This window comes from Podarcis vaucheri, assembly GCF_965113315.1.
Source record: "Podarcis vaucheri genome assembly, chromosome: 5".
NCBI classification, from domain to species: domain Eukaryota; kingdom Metazoa; phylum Chordata; class Lepidosauria; order Squamata; family Lacertidae; genus Podarcis; species Podarcis vaucheri.
Genome location: NC_138763.1, coordinates 7,259,397 through 7,281,495, shown reverse-complemented (window position 1 = coordinate 7,281,495; position 22,099 = coordinate 7,259,397). Strand labels below are relative to the sequence as shown.

Genomic DNA, 22,099 nt, shown 5'->3' with positions numbered 1-22,099 from the left:
AGATCCCCTTCTTCTCCTTCCGTTCTGGACAGTCCTCCCCCCGGAACAGGAAACACCCCCCCTCGTGCATTCAAGAAAACAGCTCAGCGTCTTCTCATCCATGATGCCTCCCTGAGATACTGTATCAGTTTCCCTCAGGGCGTGACTTCTGGCAGTCTGCTGAGCCATTGCCTCTCACTGCATGTGGGCGTCAGAAACAGCAAATCTAGCCCTCTGAACCTTTCTGGCATCCTGATCAGCCACCTCCGCCATCTTGAAGTGTCCATCGTGTGACACAGCTTCAATTCCTGCTGAACGTACACACTGTCTAACATCAGACATAGATTGTGTCTCAAACTGCTGGTACAACTTTGGGAACAAAACACTGCTCCCCCACATTTCCAAACTCACAGGGAATGAATCAGAAGAATCCTATCTGCTTAAAGTCCATGCCTGCTGCTTCTACGCAGCATCAGGGGAAATTGCTCCCTCCCCCATAGCTGAAGTTTCACATACAGCTATTGTTTTGGCAAAGTCTTGCCGCAGCAGGAATCCCACTTTTGCCTTCTACCACTCCCATTCTGCTCTCAGGAAAATGCTTCAGAAGCATCGGGATATGTCCTCCCTTTGTAACACATAAATCATGGCTACATTCTTGCCAAAGTCCTGCCACATCAGGCCACTTTTCCCTTCCCTCTATTTAACTTAAGGACTTGGTTTTTACCCTTCCAAAAGATCTGTTCCACAGCTTAGTTCAAGCTGGAACAACCTTTTACTGTCCTTATCAGACGACTATAAATCAAGCCTTCTTCTGCCGGCCTTAATTGCCTGGCAAGAACTTCAAAGGCTCCTTGCCTTCTTCTGTGCATGAGCCGCTGGCTTTGGCACAAAACAGTCCGGCCTGCCTTTACTTTCATTTTCAAGCACAGGCTTTACTCACAGTCTGTCTCCTCGCAGCTTTTTTCCCTTCTGTCTCGGAAGGTGCTTGCCTCACACTGCCAGTTCCAGGAGATTCCAACCGAGATAAAAACAGCCCCCGGTTCTTCTTCTGCTGGCACTGGGTCTGGGTCAGGACAACAATCCCATGACTGCAATCACGGAGCAGGAATTCTAACAGGGCCTGGTGTGAGGGGAAGGGCAGAGAGGATTGCCCAGGGCTGGAAGCCAGGGTAAGAGGGTCTAGCTCCTAAGTGAGAACTGGGAGGACTCACTTTTCTGTGTGCAGAATAAGGGTGAAGATTTACTCTTGATAGAGGACTTTGTAATTTCTTCTTTTCTTTCTTTACTTCCTTTCCTCATCTTTTTTCTATGTTCCCTTTTAGTTTAGTATGATTTTTATTGTGACTTACGTATAAAATTTCAATAAAACTTGATTTTAAAAAATGAAAGGAAAACGTTGGTCAACTGCCCAAATCAGCAATGCAGAAAGGGGTTAAGACCATGGAGCTTTTACCACTGTTTGTAACTAAGCCAAGTTTTACTACCTGTGTGATGCTTTCTGACACTTCAGGTGATTTACAAGAATTGCATACTTTAGAAGAAGAAGAGTTTGGATTTGATATCCCACTTTATCACTACCCGAAGGAGTCTCAAAGCGGCTAACATTCTCCTTTCCCTTCCTTCTCCACAACAAACACTCTGTGAGGTGAGTGGGGCTGAGAGACTTCAAAGACGTGTGACCAGAAAGGTGAAAATACACACACACAGAGAGAGAGATAATCATACAGTTGGAAGAGATCCCAAGGGTCTTCGAGCTCTATTCCCTGCAATGAAGGGATCTTTTGCCCAATGTGGCACTCGAACCCATGACCCTGAGGTTAAGAGTCTCCTGCTCTACCGACTGAGCCATCTCGTACTTTGGTCTGCTTTGTTGTGTGAAGTATTACTGAGTACTCAAAAAGAACTGGGTACTGTCAGAAATTATCTAGGTAAATGTTTTATCTGTGTTAGCAACAGTTCTTTTCTTTAGAAGAGTTGGAAGTATGTCTACAATAGTGTTGTGCAATTCATTTTTAACAGGCATTTTGTAAGCTCTCTGTTAGAGTTGCTTTTTAGCCCAACGTTTTTGTTACACCTCTCATAAGCATGCTTCAAACCAGTGGCATGGAAGATATTGTGAAAGTATAATGTAAAGTTATCACTGAGGAACAAATCAGTATGGTATTTTTGTATGCTTCATTTAGATCTATCTGTGTATTGTTTTACCACTTAATTACATAAAAAAACTGTCAACTTCCATCATAATGTCATTTTCTTTGATGGAACCTTTTATTAAGAAATGATAAATTAAATATTGTATTTTCTGTGAAAGAATTCAATACAAGGTGAAGTGTGTGAGGAATTGAACGGGGGGGGGCATGGAGGAGAGGAGAAAGAAGAGCTAATTTGTCTGTGGCTAGGGTGTGTAATCTGGACAGTTCTGTCAGGGGCACAAGATCACCTAGCTATGGCTCTGGCCCCAAGCCACCAACCCAGAGATCCCCTTCACTTGCCACTGCCTTGCCCCATTCTGCTGACCAGCACTGCCACTCCAGCCAGAAAGACGCTGCTACTGCTCTGGCCCACTCCCTCCTGTGCTGCTGCTGATGTCATTTTCTGGAAGCAGACAAATAAGCACATCTATAGATCACAACATAGCTTGGTCTTCTGCATTTACCTGCACCAAATGGCAGATATTCTTCTCTGTTCACAAATTGTCCATCCTTGTCCAAGAAATGATTTGGGTTGAACTCTGCAGGTGTCTCCCATCGTGTTGGATCAAGAAGAACAGAGCGCAGATCGGGAACAATAACAGTCCCCTGCAAGTGATTTGAAACAAGTGATTTGGAATGCATTCAGATCAACACATTTCTGGATTAAAATAAAAAAATTCCTTCCTGTAGCACCTTAAAGACCAACTAAGTTAGTTCTTGGTATAAGCTTTCGTGTGCATGCACACTTCTTCAGATACACTGAAACAGAAGTTGCCAGATCCTTCTATATATAGAGAAGGTGGGGAGGGGTATTACTCAGAAGGGTGGTGGGAATCGGAGATTGGCAGATAGCTGAGATGAGCCTGATGAGCCTGTTGATGACTCTTAACGACTGTAGTAGGTCTTACAGGAAAAGGCAAGGGGTGAGAAGGTGAGAAGTGGCTTTTAGTCATATATAATGAGATAAGAATCCAATGTCTCTGTTCAGACCAGGTGTCTCCATTGTTTTAAGTTTGGTAATGAGTTGCAATTCAGCAGCTTCTCTTTCCAGTCTATTTCTGAAATTCCTTTGTAGTAAAACAGCTACTTTGAGATCTTGTATAGAATGTCCTGGGAGATTGAAGTGTTCTCCTACTGGTTTCTCTGTTTTGTGATTCTTGATGTCAGATTTATGTCCGTTTATTCTTTGGCGTAAGGTTTGGCCTGTTTGTCCAATATAGAGAGCTGAAGGACACTGTTGGCATTTGATGGCATACACAATGTTAGACGATGAGCAATTAAATAGTCCCGAGATGGTATGTGTGATGTTGTTGGGGCCAGTAATGGTGTTGTCCGGGTGTATGTGGCAGCAAAGTTGGCATCTGGGTTTATTGCAGGCTCTGGTGCCAGTGTCCGTGTTAAGTCTGGTTGTAGTATTATTGTGGGTTAGGAGTTGTTTAAGATTGGGTGGCTGTCTGTAGGCAATGAAAGGTCTTCCTCCCAGAGCTTGAGAAAGAGAACTGTCATTGTCCAGGAGAGGTTGTAGATCTCTGATGATGCGTTGAACTGTTTTAACTTGGGAGCTGTATGTGATGACTAGTGGTGTTCTGTTATTTTCTTTTTTGGGTCTGTCTTGCAGCAAGTTCTCTCTGGGTATCAGTCTGGCTCTGTTGATCTGTTGTCTAACTTCATCTGCTGGGTATTTTAGTTCTGAAAAGGTTTGCTGTAGATCTCTTAGGTGAGAGTCTCTGTCTGTAGAATTGGAACAGATGCGGCTGTAACGTAGTGCCTGGCTATATACAATGGACTGTTTGGTATGTTTGGGATGGTAGCTAGAGGCATGTAGATATGTTTGTCGGTCAGTTGGTTTACGGTATAGGGTGGTGTCTATGCGTCCATCCTGTATTTTTATAGTAGTGTCCAAAAAATGTATTTCTTGCATAGATTGATTCATTGTAAGGTTGATTGTGGGGTGAAAATCATTGAATTTCTGGTGAAAGGTGTCCAGGGTCTGTTGACCATGTGTCCAGATGATAAAAATATCGTCAATGTATCGCAGGTACAAGAGAGGTTTGAGTGGGTAGGAGTTTAGGAAACGTTGTTCTAAATCTGCCATGAAGATGTTGGCATACTGTGGGGCCATGCGGGTGCCCATTGCTGTGCCGCTGATCTGAAGGAACAGGTCATCACCGAATTTGAAGTTGTTGTGGGTAAGGACAAATTGGCAGAGTTTGGTGGCAAGGTCCGCTGTGGTTTTATCTGAAATGGTGTTCCTTTAAATAACCTTCCCAACAATACTATACTAGCTACTATGGACGTGGAATCTCTGTATACCAACATCCCACACAACGATGGTTTACAAGCTATAAGGAACACCATTTCAGACCCTCTATCAGAATATTTCCAACCCTCTATCAGAATATTGATTTGTGGTATTAAGGCCCTTGGGAGGTATTAAAGCCCTTTGGCAGGAATGGAAATGACTACTCACAGCATAACCAAAGCTACTTAGAAATTGTAGGATAAATTCTATGGCTTTAATAAGCTTCTGGAACCATTCATCTTCAAGAGCAAACCGGTGCCCAAAAGCCAGAGCACATATCACGTTGGAGACTGAAGTAGCGATGGGCATGGAGGGGTCAAGTGGCTGTCCTGCAAAATAAAGTTATACTAATGTTAGCTCATGCCCTTCATTCCCACTTCATCCCCACTAATGTTAGCTCATCCCCTTCATGGATCATTGCCTTGCTGTGGCGAAGGGGCTTGAATAACTCAGAGAAGCTATGAGCTATGCCGTGCAGGGCCACCCAAGATGGACAGGTCATAGTGGAGAGTTTTGACCAAACGTGATCCGCCTGGAGCAGGAACCAGCAAGCCACTCCAGTATCCCTGCCAAGAAAACTCCATGGACAAAGACAACAGGCACATAAAAGTTATGATGCTGGAAGATGATCCCCTCAGGTCGGAAGGCGTCTAACATGCTACTGAGGAAGAGCGGAGGACAAGTACAAGTAGATTCAGAGCTGATGAAGCAGCTGGGCCAAAGCCGAAAGGACGCTCAGTTGCGGATATGCCTGGAAGTGAAAGGAAAGTCCAATGTTCTAAAGAAAAATATTGCATAGTGTCAGGGAACTGACATCAGAGCGAGAGGCGGAGGCTCTCTGATGATGCGGGAGAAGGACCCAGCAGCAGGGGGAGAAACAGCCCAGTAGAAGGGGGAAGCAATTCAGTGCAACACCAGGGATAGAGGGGGGCTGATGGGGGAATCGGAGAGAGGGCTCCAGGATTCTTCACTGGACATCAGTGAGAAGAGCCCAGGTCCTCCGCTGCCCACGCCCTCCCTGCGCAGGAGGCTCCCGCGCAGTGAGAGAAGGCAGAGACTGGGCGTCAAACAATTTTCATACTGGAAGAGGTTCAAGAAATGCCCACTGGCGGATTCTGCCAGCGATTGAGGCAGCCACTATGAGAAGGGGCTGCACAGTCAGAAAGGTTTAACAAGGCCATCTTGCCAAAGGTTGCAGGCAGCTTTACCTGCAGCAATTGCATGTTGATTGCCCTTTTAAAAGACAAAGTCCAGCAACTGGAGGAACGTGTAGCTACGCTCCAAAGAATTAGAGAGCTGGAGCTCTTCTTGGAAGCAACAGAGCACACCATCCCCACCAAGGAGGAGACAGGGGACTTCCCTGAGAAGGAGGCTTGTTCACCAACACAGGAGCCAGATATATGGAGAAACGTGACTCAAAGAAGTAGGAGGCCCAGGGTTCACTCTGATTGTTTAGAAATACACAATCGCTTTGAGGTCCTCTCCCCTAGCATGGAAGACGAAGAGCAGACTCCATTTGAGGATCTCTCCCTCATTACAGTCGATCAGGTATATGAAGACGAGCAGCAAAGTCAGTCCTCAGGGAATGTGCAGGTGACCTTGGAACGGACAGCTCACGGAAGAACCCCGACCAAACCCAAGAGGAGGCGTGTAGTGGTGATAGGGGATTCCCTACTGAGGGGAACAGAAGCAGTGATCTGTGGGCCTGACAAGATGTCTCGGGAAGTGTGCTGTCTCCCCGGGGCTAAGATCCAAGATGTAACTGAACGACTGCAAGGAATCATAAAACCCACTGACGAATACCCCTTCCTCTTGGTTCATGTGGGAACCAATGACACTGCAAGCAATAGCCTCCAGAAGATCAAAAGAGACTACGAGGCTCTCGGCAGGAAATTGAAGCAACTAAATGCACAAATTGTCATCTCGTCTGTCCTCCCAGTTGAACGACGTGGCCCAGGGAGAGAGGGGAAAATAGTGGAAGTGAACAGCTGGCTTCGCAAATGGTGTAAACAGGAACGGTTTGGATTCTTAGATCACGGACTGCAGTTTCTTGAAGATGGACTTCTGGCAAGTGATGGGCTGCACCTCACAACGGTTGGGAGAAATGTTTTTGCCAAAGATCTCAGAAACCTCATCAGGAGGGCTTTAAATTGACTAATGTGGGGGAGGGAGACAGTGCTCCTGAAGGTAGGAGTCTATCAATTAATGAAGATGATCATCCAAATGTCATAGACCAAATGGAGCAAACAGCACGCGGACCTAGTGGTGGGAGGAAAAAATCCTTAAATAAGAGACACGGGGGAATGATTAATGGACTTCAATGTCTCTACACTAATGCGCAAAGCATGGGAAATAAACAAGATGAGCTTGAGCTCTTGGTACAGCAAACTAAATATGACATAATAGGCATCACTGAAACCTGGTGGGATAAGTCCCACGATTGGAATGTAATAATGGGGGGATACAATCTATTTCAGAGAAACAGACCAGACAAGAAAGGAGGAGGAGTGGCGTTATATGTCAGGGATGTGTATACCTGTGAAGAGATCCAAGATTTAGAACCTCAAAGCCAAAGTGAGAGCATTTGGGTCAAAATTAAGGGAGAGAAGAATAACAGAGACCTCATTGTGGGAGTTTACTATAGATCCCCAAGCCAAACGGAGGACATAGATGATGCCTTCCTGGAACAGATGGCCAAGCATGCAAAAGGAAGGGAGATAGTAGTAATGGGGGACTTCAATTACCCGGATATTTGTTGGATGTCAAACTCAGCCAAGAGCATAAGGTCAAACAGATTCCTCACTGGCCTTGCAGACAACTTCATTGTCCAGAAAGTGGGAGAAGCAACAAGAGGAACAGCCATTTTAGATCTGGTCCTAACCAATGTTGATGACCTGGTTAGTGGGGTAGATGTGGAAGGATCATTAGGCGCGAGTGATCATGCTCTTCTGAAGTTTACTATACAGCGGAAAGGAGCAGCCAAGCATACTGGGACTCAATTTCTTGACTTTAAGAAAGCCGACTTCATAAAACTTAGGGAAGTGCTGGGTGAGATCCCATGGATAGCAATACTAAAAGGAAAGGGAGTTCATGATGGCTGGGAGTTTGTTAAGAGGGAGATAGTAAAAGCACAACGACAGGCAATACCAATGAGACGGAAACGTGGAAGGTGCCTAAAGAAGCCAGGGTGGCTATCTAAAGAACTTTTAACTGAATTAAGATTAAAAAAGGATGTGTACAAAAAATGGAAAAGGGGGGAAACCACCAAAGAGGAATTCAAACAAATAGCCAGCACGTGTAGACACAAAGTCAGAAAAGCTAAAGCACAGAATGAACTCAGGCTTGCTAGAGAGGTTAAAAGCAACAAAAAAGGCTTTTATGGGTATGTTCGTAGCAAAAGGAAGAACAAAGAAACAGTGGGGTCACTCAGAGGAGAAGATGGTGAAATGCAAACAGGGGACACAGAAAGGGCTGAACTACTCAATGCCTTCTTTGCCTCAGTCTTCTCCGATAAAGAAAACAATGCCCGACCTGAAGAATTTGGAGCAAATGATTCAGCAAAGGAAACACAGCCCAGAATAACTAAGGAGATAGTACAAGAATATTTGGCTAGTTTAGATGTATTCAAGTCTCCAGGGCCAGATGAACTGCATCCAAGAGTATTAAAAGAACTGGCAGATGTGATCTCAGAACCACTGGCAGTCATCTTTGAGAATTCCTGGAGAACAGGCGAAGTCCCGGCAGACTGGAGGAGGGCAAATGTTGTCCCTATTTTTAAAAAGGGGGAAAGAGAGGACCCAAATAATTACCGCCCAGTCAGTCTGACATCAATACCAGGGAAGATTCTGGAACAGATCATTAAGCAAACAGTCTGTGAGCACCTAGAAAGGAATGCTGTGATCACCAATAGTCAGCATGGATTTCTGAAAAATAAGTCATGTCAGACTAACCTGATCTCGTTTTTTGACAGAATTACAAGCCTGGTAGATGAAGGGAACGCAGTGGATGTAGCCTACCTTGATTTCAGCAAGGCATTTGACAAGGTGCCCCATGATATTCTTGTAAAGAAGCTGGTAAAATGCGGTCTTGACTATGCTACCACTCAGTGGATTTGTAACTGGCTGACTGCCCGAACCCAAAGGGTGCTCATCAATGGTTCATCTTCATCCTGGAGAAGAGTGACTAGTGGGGTGCCACAGGGTTCTGTCTTGGGCCCGGTCTTATTCAACATCTTTATCAACGACTTGGATGATGGACTCAAGGGCATCCTGATCAAATTTGCAGATGACACCAAACTGGGAGGGGTGGCTAACACCCCAGAGGACAGGATCACACTTCAAAACGACCTTGACAGATTAGAGAACTGGGCCAAAACAAACAAGATGAACTTTAACAGGGAGAAATGTAAAGTATTGCACTTGGACAAAAAAAATGAGAGGCACAAATACAAGATGGGGGACACCTGGCTTGAGAGCAGTACATGTGAAAAGGATATAGGAGTCTTGGTTGACCACAAACTTGACATGAGCCAACAGTGTGACGCGGCAGCTAAAAAAGCCAATGCAATTCTGGGCTGCATCAATAGGAGTATAGCATCTAGATCAAGGGAAGTAATAGTGCCACTGTATTCTGCTCTGGTCAGACCACACCTGGAGTACTGTGTCCAGTTCTGGGCACCACAATTCAAGAAGGACACTGACAAACTGGAACGTGTCCAGAGGAGGGCAACCAAAATGGTCAAAGGCCTGGAAACGATGCCTTATGAGGAACGGCTAAGGGAGCTGGGCATGTTTAGCCTGGAGAAGAGGAGGTTAAGGGGTGATATGATAGCCATGTTCAAATATATAAAAGGATGTCACATAGAGGAAGGAGAAAGGTTGTTTTCTGCTGCTCCAGAGAAGCGGACACGGAGCAATGGATCCAAACTACAAGAAAGAAGATTCCACCTAAACATTCGGAAGAACTTCCTGACAGTAAGAGCTGTTCGACAGTGGAATTTGCTGCCAAGGAGTGTGGTGGAGTCTCCTACTTTGGAGGTCTTTAAGCAGAGGCTTGACAACCATATGTCAGGAGTGCTCTGATGGTGTTCCTGCTTGGCAGGGGGTTGGACTCGATGGCCCTTGTGGTCTCTTCCAACTCTATGATTCTATGATTCTATGATTCTAAGGCAAATTAGCCTAGACAGGCACCAGTTTACGCATGAGTAACTCATACCTACTACAGCAATTTTTCAGTCCCTGAAAGTTGCTCGTGCACAGCAGCGGACAGGCAGCATCATGAGCAAAAGCGGAGAAGCCAAAGCCCAGGAGGGTGCAGCTGGAGAGAAAACTCTGGTGGAGAGGAACCGAGAATTGGAGCAGCATGTGGCCATTCTGACGGCGCGGCTGGAAGAAAGGCGGTCTCAAGATGCACAGGTCAGGCCCACCCCCATAGCAAGGAAGGTACCGGGACTGGTGCACAAATTTGGGGGGAAGGCGCAGGACTTTGGTGCGTTCCGAACGGAAAAAGAGTACGCATTGGAACTGCAGCATGACGATTTTGCCGACGATGCGGCGGGGGTAGCATATATTGTTGGTCACCTGAAAGATGGGGCCAGGGAATGGATCAGGCCCCTTATGGCGATGCAAAATGCTGCCATGCAGGACCTGCGGAAATTCTTTCAGGCGATGGACGCAATGTTTTCCAGTGATGTACAACAAAGTGTGACAAAACGGGAACTGATGAACTGTAAACAGGGGAACCAGTCAGTGAGAGACTACTGGTCGCGCTTTGCTATGATAGTTCACCGCCTCGGGTTGCAACTGGACTCTGAATGCATACAAATGTTATTTGAGGAGGGGCTGTCCCCAACGGTGAAGGATGAGCTTTCCCGCGCACCCCGCCCACAGGGGATGGATCAGCTGACCAAGGCTGTGCTTGCGATTGGCATACGGCAGGAAGCACGGGCCCAGGAGAGGCGGGAAGGGAGAGAGCAACGTTACCATGACTACCGCATTCCTGAGATACCAAAGCAGCCTTCCCCGCCAGCGGAGCCAATGGAAATAGATGGGGCGCACGCAGGGGAAGTTTCAAACATCAGTGAAGGGTGCAAAAAGGAGAGAAAGGATTGGAAAACCACCAAGAAGTGTTTCCTTTGCCAGCGGCCAGGACATTTTGCCAGAGCCTGCCCTCAAAGGAAAGGCCTGACAAGGAATGGTGGGAGCCGCAGGGGGTGAGGAGGAGGTGGTAAAGGAACAGGAGCAGGGAAACGGGAATGCTTGGCTGCCACGCAAGGGGCACAGCAGCCAGGCCAACAACCAGTAGAAGTTCCCCAACCAGACCCCCCCAAGGCGGCAATAGCCATTGAAGTGGTGCTGGAACTCCCAAGCGGGCACCCAGTCAAGGTGAAGGGGATGCTGGATTCAGGCAGCTCCTGTAATTTCTTCAGCAAAGACTTTGCCTTAGAGCACCAGCTCCACTTACTGCCTTTGGATTTCCCCTTGCAAGTGACCACCATTGATGAGAGGGAGCTTCTGGGGGGGGAGTGACACACCAGACCCCACCAATGAGAATGAGGGTGTCCAGGCACTCGGAGACCATCGCCTTTCACGTCGCCTCACTAGCAGGGCCCCCAATAATATTAGGGATGAGCTAGCTAGCACAACATGATCCAGTGGTGGCGTGGCATCAGAGGACAGTCACCTTTGGGTCAGCTTACTGCCTGGAACACTGCCTAGGAGGAGAAATCCCAAGGATGAGCGTGGCCAGGGTGGCTGGGTCGGCTGTGGAGCAGAAGGGGGAGGTGCCGCCGCAATATGCAGATCTGCGAGAGGTCTTCAGCGAGAAGGAGGCAGATAGACTGCCACCCCATAGGTCCTTTGACTGCCAGATCAACTTGCTCCCGGGGGCTCAGCTGCCAGTGGGTAAGCTGTATGCCATGTTGGACAGGGAGATGAAGGAGTTGTGGGAGTTTATTGACAAGAACCTGAAAAGAGGTTTCATCAGAGAATCAAAAGCGGTGGGGGGCAGTCCGGTATTCTTTGTGGACAAAAAAGACACAAATAAACCCAGGCTCGTTGTGGACTATAGGGGTGTCAATTTGGTGTCGGAACCCGTGACCTTCCCAATGCCCAGGATTGACGACATTTTAACACGAGTGAGGAAAGGGAAGATTTTTTACCAAGCTGGACCTCAGGGGCGCATACAATTTGATTAGGATGAGGGGGACGAATGGAAGACCACTATGTTCACACCCCTAGGTGCCTTTGAGTACCTAGTTATGCCTTTTGGATTACAGTCCACCTGTTTTCAAGCTTTCATGCACCACGTGTTTGGGTCTCTGCTGTACAAGAACTGCGTAGCCTTCTTGGACGACGTCTTAATATATTCGGACAATGAGGAGCAACATGTTAGAGACGTCAGGGAAGTGTTACAATGGTTGCAGAAGCACCAGCTGTGGGTCAAGCTGGAAAAATGTCAGTTTCACGCCAGAGAAGTCGAGTTTCTGGGGTATAAGTTGTCTGACAAGGGCCTGGCGATGGACCCAAGCAAGGTGCAGGCAGTGCTGGAGTGGAAGGTTCCCAAAACACGTAAGGATGTGCAGAGGTTCCTAGGGTTCAGCAACTTCTACAGGAAGTTCATCAAGAACTTCGCCCACTTGACAGCACCCATCATGGATTGTCTCAGTAGCAAAAAGAAATTTGTGTGGACAGAGGAGGTCCAACATTCCTTTGAAAAACTGAAGAAGGCGTTCGCATCGGAAGAGCAACTCCTGCAGGTGGATCTGGAGAAACCCATGAGGCTAGAGACCAACGCATCCGGCAGAGCCGTCTGGGCGGTCCTTTTGCAGCCAGGGAGGAGCAAGTAGGAGTGGAAACCGTGTGCATTTTTCTCGAGAAAACTGAGCAAGTCGGAGCAAAACTATACCGTGTATGACCGCGAACTGCTGGTGATCTACGCGGCCTTTCGTCGTCGTTGGCGTCATCTACTGATAGGGGCGCAACAACAGATCCAGGTTTGCACAGATCACAAGAACTTGGAGTACTGGAGGACCGCACGAGTACTCAAACAGAGACAGATTCGATGGGCACAGGAGTTCTCCAAGTTTTTCTTTGAGATCCGATACGTGCCCGGAGAGGAAAACATAAGAGCAGACGCTCTATCGCGCAAACCAGAGTACTTGGAAGGAGAGGAGCCACCGGAGAAACGACACGTGATCCCTGAGGACCGATGGGTGTGTGGGGGAACTTTGGTGGCGAAAAGAGAACTAGCCGGACTGACCAGAAACGACGAGTTCGCGCAAACAAAAATCCGGGAACTCTGGGGCGGGGGAGGAACCCAAGAAGGGTTTGAGGAGAAGGAAGGGGTGCTGTACTATAGGGGGGTGCTGTATGTACTGGGGGAGACCCTGAGGGGAAAAGTACTCAAACAACTCCACGACAACCCCACAGCGGGGCACTTTAGACAGCACAAAACCATGATGCTTGTGACCAGGCAGTTCTGGTGGCCTAGGGTGAGGGAGGATGTACGGGAATACGTACGGGGGTGTGACCGATGCCAAACGGCAAAGGGGGAGCGGACTGCCCCCACAGGTCTACTGGAACCCTTACCCATGCCGGGAAAACCCTGGGAGGTGGTTCCATTGATTTTATGACAGATTTGCCCAAGTCCCGGGGAAAAACAGCGGTCATGGTAGTGGTCGATCTACTGACAAAAATGTGCCATTTTATAGCTTGCTCACATGCCGTAACGGCAGAGGAAACAGCCCGGTTGTTTGTAGAGCACATTTTCAGGCTGCATGGCGCCCCCTTGAGGGTTATCTCCGACCGAGGAAAACAATTTAGTTCCCGGTTCTGGAGGAAGCTCATGTGCTTGCTGCAGGTCGAGGTGGGTTTCTCGAAGGCGAGACACCCTGAAACCAACGGGCAAGCAGAAAGAGCGAACAGTATACTCCAGCAATACCTATGCTGCTACGTCAGCGAAAGGCAGAACGATTGGGTACAGAAACTAGCACTGGCTGAATTCGCATACAATAACACGGAACACGTGTCCACGGGAATGAGCCCATTAATGGCCAACCATGGGTATCATCCCAGGGCCTTCCCGGGGTGTGGGGAGAGAAGCTGGAGTGTACCCGCAGCAGAGCAGTTTGTGGAAGAAATGGAAGCCCTGCACCAGCAACTTAAGATGAACTTGGAGTGGGCCAAGGAAACTTACAAGAGGCAGGCAAACAAGCACCGCAGGGAAGGGGAAACCATACGGGTGGGGGACTGGGTGTGGCTGTCCACCCAAGGGTTACCTTTCAAAGGGGGGTGCAAGAAGTTTCAGCCCAGGCGGCTGGGACCTTTTGAGGTAACACAGCAGGTAAATCCCATGGCATTTAAGCTCAAACTGCCTGATAGCATGAAAATACACCCAGTGTTACACAGGTCCCTGCTCTCACCGCACAGGGAGGGGCGGAGATTTCAGGGGCAAGAGGAAGAAGTCACCACACACCCGCAGGTAGAAGAAAGGGAACACCATCACAGGGCCACGGAAATACTTGACTCAAGGTGGCGAGGGCGCCAGGTGGAGTATTTGGTAACGTGGGAGGGGGAACCCGGGTCCGAAAACACATGGCTTCCCGTGGAAGCCTTCGATGACAGGTATCTGGTGGAGGTATTCCACCGCCGGTTCCCGGACAAACTCCAACGCCTAGGGAGATTCTGGGAGGAGCAATTTGGAACCACAGACGATGAGGAGGTTTTTGAGGGATTTTCTGACTCAGAAGAGGAGGGAGGAGAGGTTTTGGAGGAAGAAGAATCAGACTGGGAGGACCACCCTGTTGGCAGGTATAAGAGCGGGTGGGAAGTGGGTTTCGAATCCACAGAAGATGGTGACAGTTCCTTCCGAGGGTTTCCCGCCTCGTCGGCCGACAAACGGGACGAAGTTGATTCCACAGGTCGGTCCAGGGGTGGAGGGGGTCCTGGAGGGGAGGTGGATGTCAGGGAACTGACATCAGAGCGAGAGCCGAAGGGGAGGCTCTCTGATGATGCGGGAGAAGGACCCAGCAGCAGGGGGAGAAACAGCCCAGTAGAGGGGGAAGCAATTCAGCGCAACACCAGGGATAGAGGGGGGCTGATGGGGGAATCGGAGAGAGGGCTCCAGGATTCTTCACTGGACATCAGTGAGGAGAGCCCAGGTCCTTCGCTGCCCACGCCCTCCCTGCGCAGGAGGCCAGCGCAGTGAGAGAAGGCGGAGACTGGGCGTCAAACAACTTTTATGCTGGAAGAGGTTCAAGAAATGCCCACTGACGGATTCTGCCAGCGATTGAGGCAACCGCTATGAGAAGGGGCTGCGCAGTCAGAAAGGTTTAACAAGGCAAATTAGCCTAGAGAGGCACCAGTTTACGCACGAGTAACTCATACCTACTACACATAGGAACCTGGAATGTAAGAACCATGAACTTGGGTAGGTTGGATATGGTCAAAAATGAGATGGCAAGAATAAATATTGACATCCTGGGCATCAGTGAACTAAAATGGACGGGAATGGGAGAATTCAGTTTGGATGACCATCACATCTTTTATGAGTATGTCCATAGCAAAAGGAAGAACAAAGAAACAGTGGGGTCACTCAGAGGAGAAGATGGTGAAATGCAAACAGGGGACACAGAAAGGGCTGAACTCCTCAATACCTTCTTTGCCTCAGCCTTCTCCGATAAAGAAAACAATGCCCGACCTGAAGAATATGGAGCAAATGATTCAGCAGAGGTAACACAGCCCAGAATAACTAAGGAGATAGTACAAGAATACTTGGCTAGTTTAGATGTATTCAAGTCTCCAGGGCCAGATGAACTGCATCCAAGAGTATTAAAAGAACTGGAAGATGTGATCTCAGAACCACTGGCAGTCATCTTTGAGAATTGCTGGAGAACAGGCGAAGTCCCGGCAGACTGGAGGAGGGCAAATGTCCCTATTTTCAAAAGGGGGGGGGGGGAAGAGGACCCAAATAAGTATCGCCCAGTCAGTCTGACATCAATACCAGGGAAGATTCTGGAGCAGATCATTAAGCAAACAGTCTGTGAGCACCTAGAAAGGAATGCTGTGATCACCAATAGTCAGCATGGATTTCTGAAAAATAAGTCATGTCAGACTAACCTGATCTCGTTTTTTGACAGAATTACAAGCCTGGTAGATGAAGGGAACGCAGTGGATGTAGCCTACCTTGATTTCAGCAAGGCATTTGACAAGGTGCCCCATGATATTCTTGTAAAGAAGCTGGTAAAATGCGGTCTTGACTATGCTACCACTCAGTGGATTTGTAACTGGCTGACTGACCGAACCCAAAGGGTGCTCATCCATGGTTCCTCTTCATCCTGGAGAAGAGTGACTAGTGGGGTGCCACAGGGTTCTGTCTTGGGCCCGGTCTTATTCAACATCTTTATCAACGACTTGGGTGATGGACTCAAGGGCATCCTGATCAAATCTGCAGATGACACCAAACTGGGAGGGGTGGCTAACACCCCAGAGGACAGGATCACACTTCAAAACGACCTTGACAGATTAGAGAACTGGGCCAAAACAAACAAGATGAACTTTAACAGGGAGAAATGTAAAGTATTGCACTTGGGCAAAAAAAAAATAAAATGAGAGGCACAAATACAGTGGTGCCTCGCAAGACGAAAATAATTCGTTCCGCGAGTCTTTTCGTCTTGCGATGTTTTTCGTTTTGCGAAGCACGGTCCGTCGCAACTGCACCTCTTCAAGCGGCTTTAAGAAAAAGCGCAAGACGTTTTCATCTTGTGAAGCAAGCCGATAGGGAAATTCGTCTAGCGAAGCAACGCAAAACCGAAAAACCCTTTCGTCTAGCGAGTTTTTCGTCTTGCGAGGCATTCGTCTTGCGGGGCACCACTGAACAAGATGGGTGACACCTGGCTTGAGAGCAGTACATGTGAAAAGGATCTAGGAGTCTTGGTTGACCACAAACTTGACACGAGCCAACAGTGTGATGCGGCAGCTAAAAAAGCCAATGCAATTCTGGGCTGCATCAATAGGAGTATAGCATCTAGATCAAGGGAAGTAATAGTGCCACTGTATTCTGCTCTGGTCAGACCACACCTGGAGTACTGTGTCCAGTTCTGGGCACCACAATTCAAGAAGGACACTGACAAACTGGAACGTGTCCAGAGGAGGGCAACCAAAATGGTCAAAGGCCTGGAAACGATGCCTTATGAGGAACGGCTAAGGGAGCTGGGCATGTTTAGCCTGGAGAAGGTTAAGGGGTGATATGATAGCCATGTTCAAATATATAAAAGGATGTCACATAGAGGAGGGAGAAAGGTTGTTTTCTGCTGCTCCAGAGAAGCGGACATGGAGCAATGGATCCAAACTACAAGAAAGAAGATTCCACCTAAACATTAGGAAGAACTTCCTGACAGTAAGAGCTGTTGGACAGTGGAATTTGCTGCCAAGGAGTATGGTGGAGTCTCCTACTTTGGAGGTCTTTAAGCAGAGGCTTGACAACCATATGTCAGGAGTGCTCTGATGGTGTTTCCTGCTTGGCAGGGGATTGGACTTGATGGCCCTTGTGGTCTATTCCAACTCTCTGATTCTATGATTCTATGATTCTACATCTACTACTGTGGGCAAGAATCCCGTAAAAGAAATGGAGTGGCCCTCATAGTCAACAAAAGAGTGGCGAAAGCTGTACTGGGATACAATCTCAAAAATGATAGAATGATCTCGATACAAACCCAAGGCAGACCTTTTAACATCAAAGTAATCCAAGTTTATGGACCAACCACTGGTGCTGAAGAAACTGAAATTGACCAATTCTATGAAGACTTACAACACCTTATAGCAATGACACCACAGAAGGATGTTCTTCTCATTATAGGGGATTGGAATGCTAAAGTAGGGAGTCAAGAGATAAAGGGAACAACTGGCAAGTTTGGCCTTGGAGTTCAAAATGAAGCAGGGCAAAGGCTAATAGTGTTCTGCCAAGGGAACAAGCTGGTCATCACAAACACTCTTTTCCAACAACACAAGAGACGACTCTACACATGGACATCACCAGATGGGGAGCATCGAAATCAGATTGATTATATTCTCTGCAGCCAAAGATGCAGAAGCTCTATACAGTCAGCAAAAACAAGACCTGGAGCTGACTGTGGCTCAGATCATCAGCTTCTTATAGCAAAATTCAAGCTTAAACTGAAGAAAGTAGGAAAAACCATTGGGCCGGTAAGATACAATCTAAGTCAAATCCCTTAGGAATAGACAGTGGAAGTGAGGAACAGGTTTAAGAATTTAGATTTGGTGGGCAGAGTGCCTGAAGAACTATGGGTGGAGGTTCGTAACATTATACAGGAGGCAGCAACTAAAACCATCCCAATGAAAAGCAAATACAAGAAAGAAAGTGGCTGTCCAATGAGCCCTTACAAATAGCGGGGGAGAGAAGGCAAGCAAAATGCGAGGGAGATAGTGAAAGATACAGGAAATTGAATGCAGATTTCCAAAAAATAGCAAGGAGACACAAGAAGGCCTTCTTAAACGAGCAATGCAAAGAAATAGAGGAAAACAATAGAATGGGAAAAACCAGAGATCTGTTCAAGAAAATTGGAGATATGAAAGGAACATTTTGTACAAAGATTACCATAATAAAGGACAAAAGTGGAAAGGACCTAACAAAAGCAGAAGACATCAAGAAGAGGTGGCAAGAATACACAGAGGAACTATACCAGAAAGAAATGGATGTCTCGTATACCCCAGGTAGTGTGGTTGCTGACCTTGAGCCAGACATCCTGGAGAGTGAAGTCAAATGGGCCTTAGAAACCACTGCTGATAACAAGACCAGTGGAAGTGATGATATTCCAGCTGAACTATTAAAATTTTTAAAAGATAATGCTGTTAATGTGCTACACTCATTACGCCAGCAAGTTTGGAAAACTCAGCAGTGGCCAGAGGATTGGAGAAAATCAGTCTACATCCCTGAAGGGAAGTGCCAAAGAATGCTCCAACTACCGCACAATTGCACTCATTTCACACGCTAGCAAGGTTATGCTTAAAATTCTACAAGGCAGGCTTAAGCAGTATGTGGATCGAAAACTCCCAGAAGTGCAAGCTGGATTTCAAAGGGGCAGAGGAACCAGAGACCAAATTGCAAAGATGCGATGGATTATGGAGAAAGCTAGAGAGTTCCAGAAAGACATCTACTTCTGCTTTATTGACTATGCAAAAGCCTTTGACTGTGTCAACCACAGCAAACTATAGCAAGTTCTTAAAGAAATGGGAGTGCCTGATCTCCTCATCTGTCTCCAGAGAAATCTCTATGTGGGACAAGAAGCTACAGTTAGAACTGGATATGGAACAACTGATTGGTTCAAAATTGGGAAAGGAGTATGGCAAGGCTGTATATTGTCTCCCTGCTTATTTAACTTATATGCAGAATTCATCATGCGAAAGGCTGGGCTGGATGAATCCCAAGCCGGAATTAAGATTGCCGGAAGGAATATCAACAACCTCAGATATGCAGATGGCACAACCTTGATGGCAGAAAGTGAAGAGGAAATAAAGAAGCTTTTAATGAGGGTGAAAGAGGAGAGCGCAAAATATGATCTGAAGCTCAACATCAAAAAAACGAAGATCATGGCCACTGGTCCCATCACCTCCTGGCAAATAGAAGGGCAAGAAATGGAGGCAGTGAGAGATTTTACTTTCTTGGGATCAATGATCACTGCAGATGGTGACAGCAGTCACAAAATTAAAAGACTCCTGCTCCTTGGGAGAAAGGCGATGGCAAACCTAGACAGCATCTTAAAAAGCAGAGACATCACCTTACCAACAAAGGTCCATATAGTTAAAGCCTTGGTTTTCCCAGTAGTGATGTATGGTAGTGAGAGCTGGACCATCAAGAAGGCTGATCGCCAAAGAATTGATGCTATTGAATAATGGTGCTGGAGGAGACTCTTGAGAGTCCCATGGACTGCAAGAAGGTCAAACGTATCCATTCTTAAGGAGATCAGCCCTGAGTGCTCACTGGAAGGACAGATCGTGAAGCTGAGGCTCCAATAATTTGGCCACCTCATGAGAAGAGAAGACTCCCTGGAAAAGACCCTGATGTTGGAAAAGATGGGGGGCACAAGGAGAAGGGGACAACAGAGGACAAGATGGTTGGACGGTGTTCTCGAAGCTACAAACATGAGTCTGACCAAGCTGCGGGAGGCAGTGGAAGACAGGAGTGCCTGGCGTGCTCTGGTCCATGGGGTCATGAAGTGTCGGACACGACTAAACGCCTAAACAACAACAACAAATGTTAGCTCAGCTGGTCCAGTTCATACTGAGAGTGGGGTTTCATGGTGGCCATGAGAAACTGCTGGGATCTCCATTAGGAACCAAGAGAAGCATATCACATTCCTTTCTAAAATGGACAGAGGTAGGACACAAATATATCTCCATATGCCAGCTCAGCACCATCACTTAGCATCACATACCCTTTGAACGTGCAAAAGCCTCCACGAGCTGATGGGCCTCCTCTGCTACTTGGTGCTCCATGCCTTTCTTTTCCCGCCACAGCTTCCGCAGAGTAACTGCAACAAAGCGTCTCTGTTGCCTCCAGGTGTGACCATTTGATAATGCAATACCTATGGAAAATCAGTGAGAAATAGCAACAATCATATCTCAGGTTAAAGTCGCTTCGGGTTAAATCTTTTCAGGTTGCCTCCCACGGTGACCCAGAAGTAATGGAACAGGTTACTTCAGGATTTTGCCACTCACACATGCGCAGACACTCAAAATGACGTCACATGCACGTGCACTTTACAGTATCAGCAAAAAGTGAGATTTCTCGACAGCTCTACCGTTTTGATTTTTTCAGAGAAAACTGGTATCTGATACAGTGTGATGTCGACAAGTTTAGATCTTTCCATGGAAGGCCGTCACGATCAAATTTCACTTCTCATTTGGGAGACAAATGGATGGCAGGTGTTGTAGAAGGATAAAGGACTTAACTTGCTTCTGGCCACCCTAACCTGGTGGGTCAGTTTCTCAGCCAGAGCAAGAGACCACACCAGAGCATATCATGAGTCTACTGAAAGCCCTGCTGTACAGTGTCAACATTTAGCTTTTTGTAAGCAAGCATTTATCAGCAAAATAGATGCTTTGATTCACCAATTACTCCTAGCAAAGCTGAGAAGGGAGTTGGGTTTATCTATGTAAACAGTGGTGATTACTGCAACAAAGAGTGAACTTGCAGGTATCACCTGACTTTTCTCATAATGTTAAATACTAACAGTAAATTCAAATCACAAACCCAATTCAGTTAAGGGACTTCCATGAAGAAAGATGGCTGACTAAATGTCTACTGCCAACACTCCACCGACAGAGATGATTATGTGGTGATTAATTATAGCCAAGCTATAAATCTACCAATTGAACTTTCACTTGGAAAGCAAGCCATCGGCTGGCACAAGAAGAGGCAATTATTAACAGGCAGAAAATAAAACAAAAAGCATGTTTTTATTATTTGCAACTAAGAAATATTCTAAACTCCTAAGGTTGTTCCGATGGCCAAGAATTCTCATTTTATATTACTTTTAACTTCTTCACCCCTTTGGTGTAAATGCTAACTGCAAAGTGAAATTTACCTCTCTGATTGTGGGAACGAATATGCTCCTCTATTAAGGAGACAGACACAGGTTTTCAAGGCAGACTGTTAAGGTGGAGAGTGAGTTGTTAATAAGACCTCAGTATGGCAAACATATTGTTAATGCAGCAATTATTGGATGAGCAGCTGAAAGAGCTCACAGCTGAGATGCATAAAATGGTGAATGAAAATGGATCATAGAAAGATGAGACTGAAGAAGATGTAGAACCTTTGGTTAATAATATTGATAAAGGCCTGCCAGAACATGAGAGTGGAATGGAAAAGTGGGAGGCAACAGATGGAGAAATGGAGAGGACCTCCAAACAGGTGCCTTGAGGAGTGAAAGAGTCAAGTGATGGAGCTGTGATGTGGAGGAGAGGAATGAAACCACTGACAGAGAGATCAAGAAACATTCTGAGATGGCAGAGCTAGAGTGGAGAGACAAAGGATTCTGGGCACAATTTGGAGGGAATTTAGAGGAAAAACCTATCAAGCTTCTGGTGATGCTATTGGGAAAAGAATGGAAGTGGTGGAAATAGAAGGACCTTTTTTCTTTCTCTCTTGCTAGATTAGGATGGAAAATCACTGCCTACAGGAAATGAGATCACAAGATATAAAACTGGGTGTAAAATAATGAATATACAACAAGTAAATAACTATGGGTTATTTTTTAATAAAATTAATATGTTTAATATATGTTGGGAGACATTCTGCACAGAAACATGTTTGCACCTTGTGGGCTAATTGGTTGCAGCTGGCCATTACTACGAAAAGAGAAAAGCTTCAGTTTGAACTCTGCCTGCAGGAAAAACACCCAGAAGCTTTGCTGTTTGTTGTTTTGAAATAAAACCTTTATTTGACTTGGTTTTACACCGGTCTCATGGTGTCACAGTCTTCTGTCATCTGCCACCAGTGAAAAATCCCCTCTAACAGTATATGACTACAGTGTAGAGATTCCTGTTTAAATAGAAATGAAGGATTTGTTTTTTTAAAAAAAAAACATGGAGGAATGGTTGGAATTTTT

The 22,099-nt window shown here is 46.6% G+C and overlaps 3 protein-coding genes across 3 annotated transcripts in view; 2 read left to right on the top strand and 1 right to left on the bottom strand.

Moving 5' to 3' along the window:
• LOC309533158 (cytochrome P450 2J2-like) overlaps positions 1–22,099 on the top strand; it is a 283,269-nt gene that overhangs the window by 168,016 nt on the left and 93,154 nt on the right. The window lies entirely within an intron of this gene.
• LOC309533176 (cytochrome P450 2J5-like) overlaps positions 1–22,099 on the top strand; it is a 317,301-nt gene that overhangs the window by 204,926 nt on the left and 90,276 nt on the right. The gene's annotated exons all lie outside the window — the stretch shown is intronic.
• LOC309533175 (cytochrome P450 2J2-like) overlaps positions 1–22,099 on the bottom strand; it is a 71,748-nt gene that overhangs the window by 2,496 nt on the left and 47,153 nt on the right. Inside the window, exon 8 of the mRNA XM_082224386.1 lies at positions 2,636–2,777. Within this exon, the coding sequence (XP_082080512.1) occupies positions 2,636–2,777 (142 nt within the window). The remainder of the gene's footprint in view (positions 1–2,635; positions 2,778–22,099) is intronic.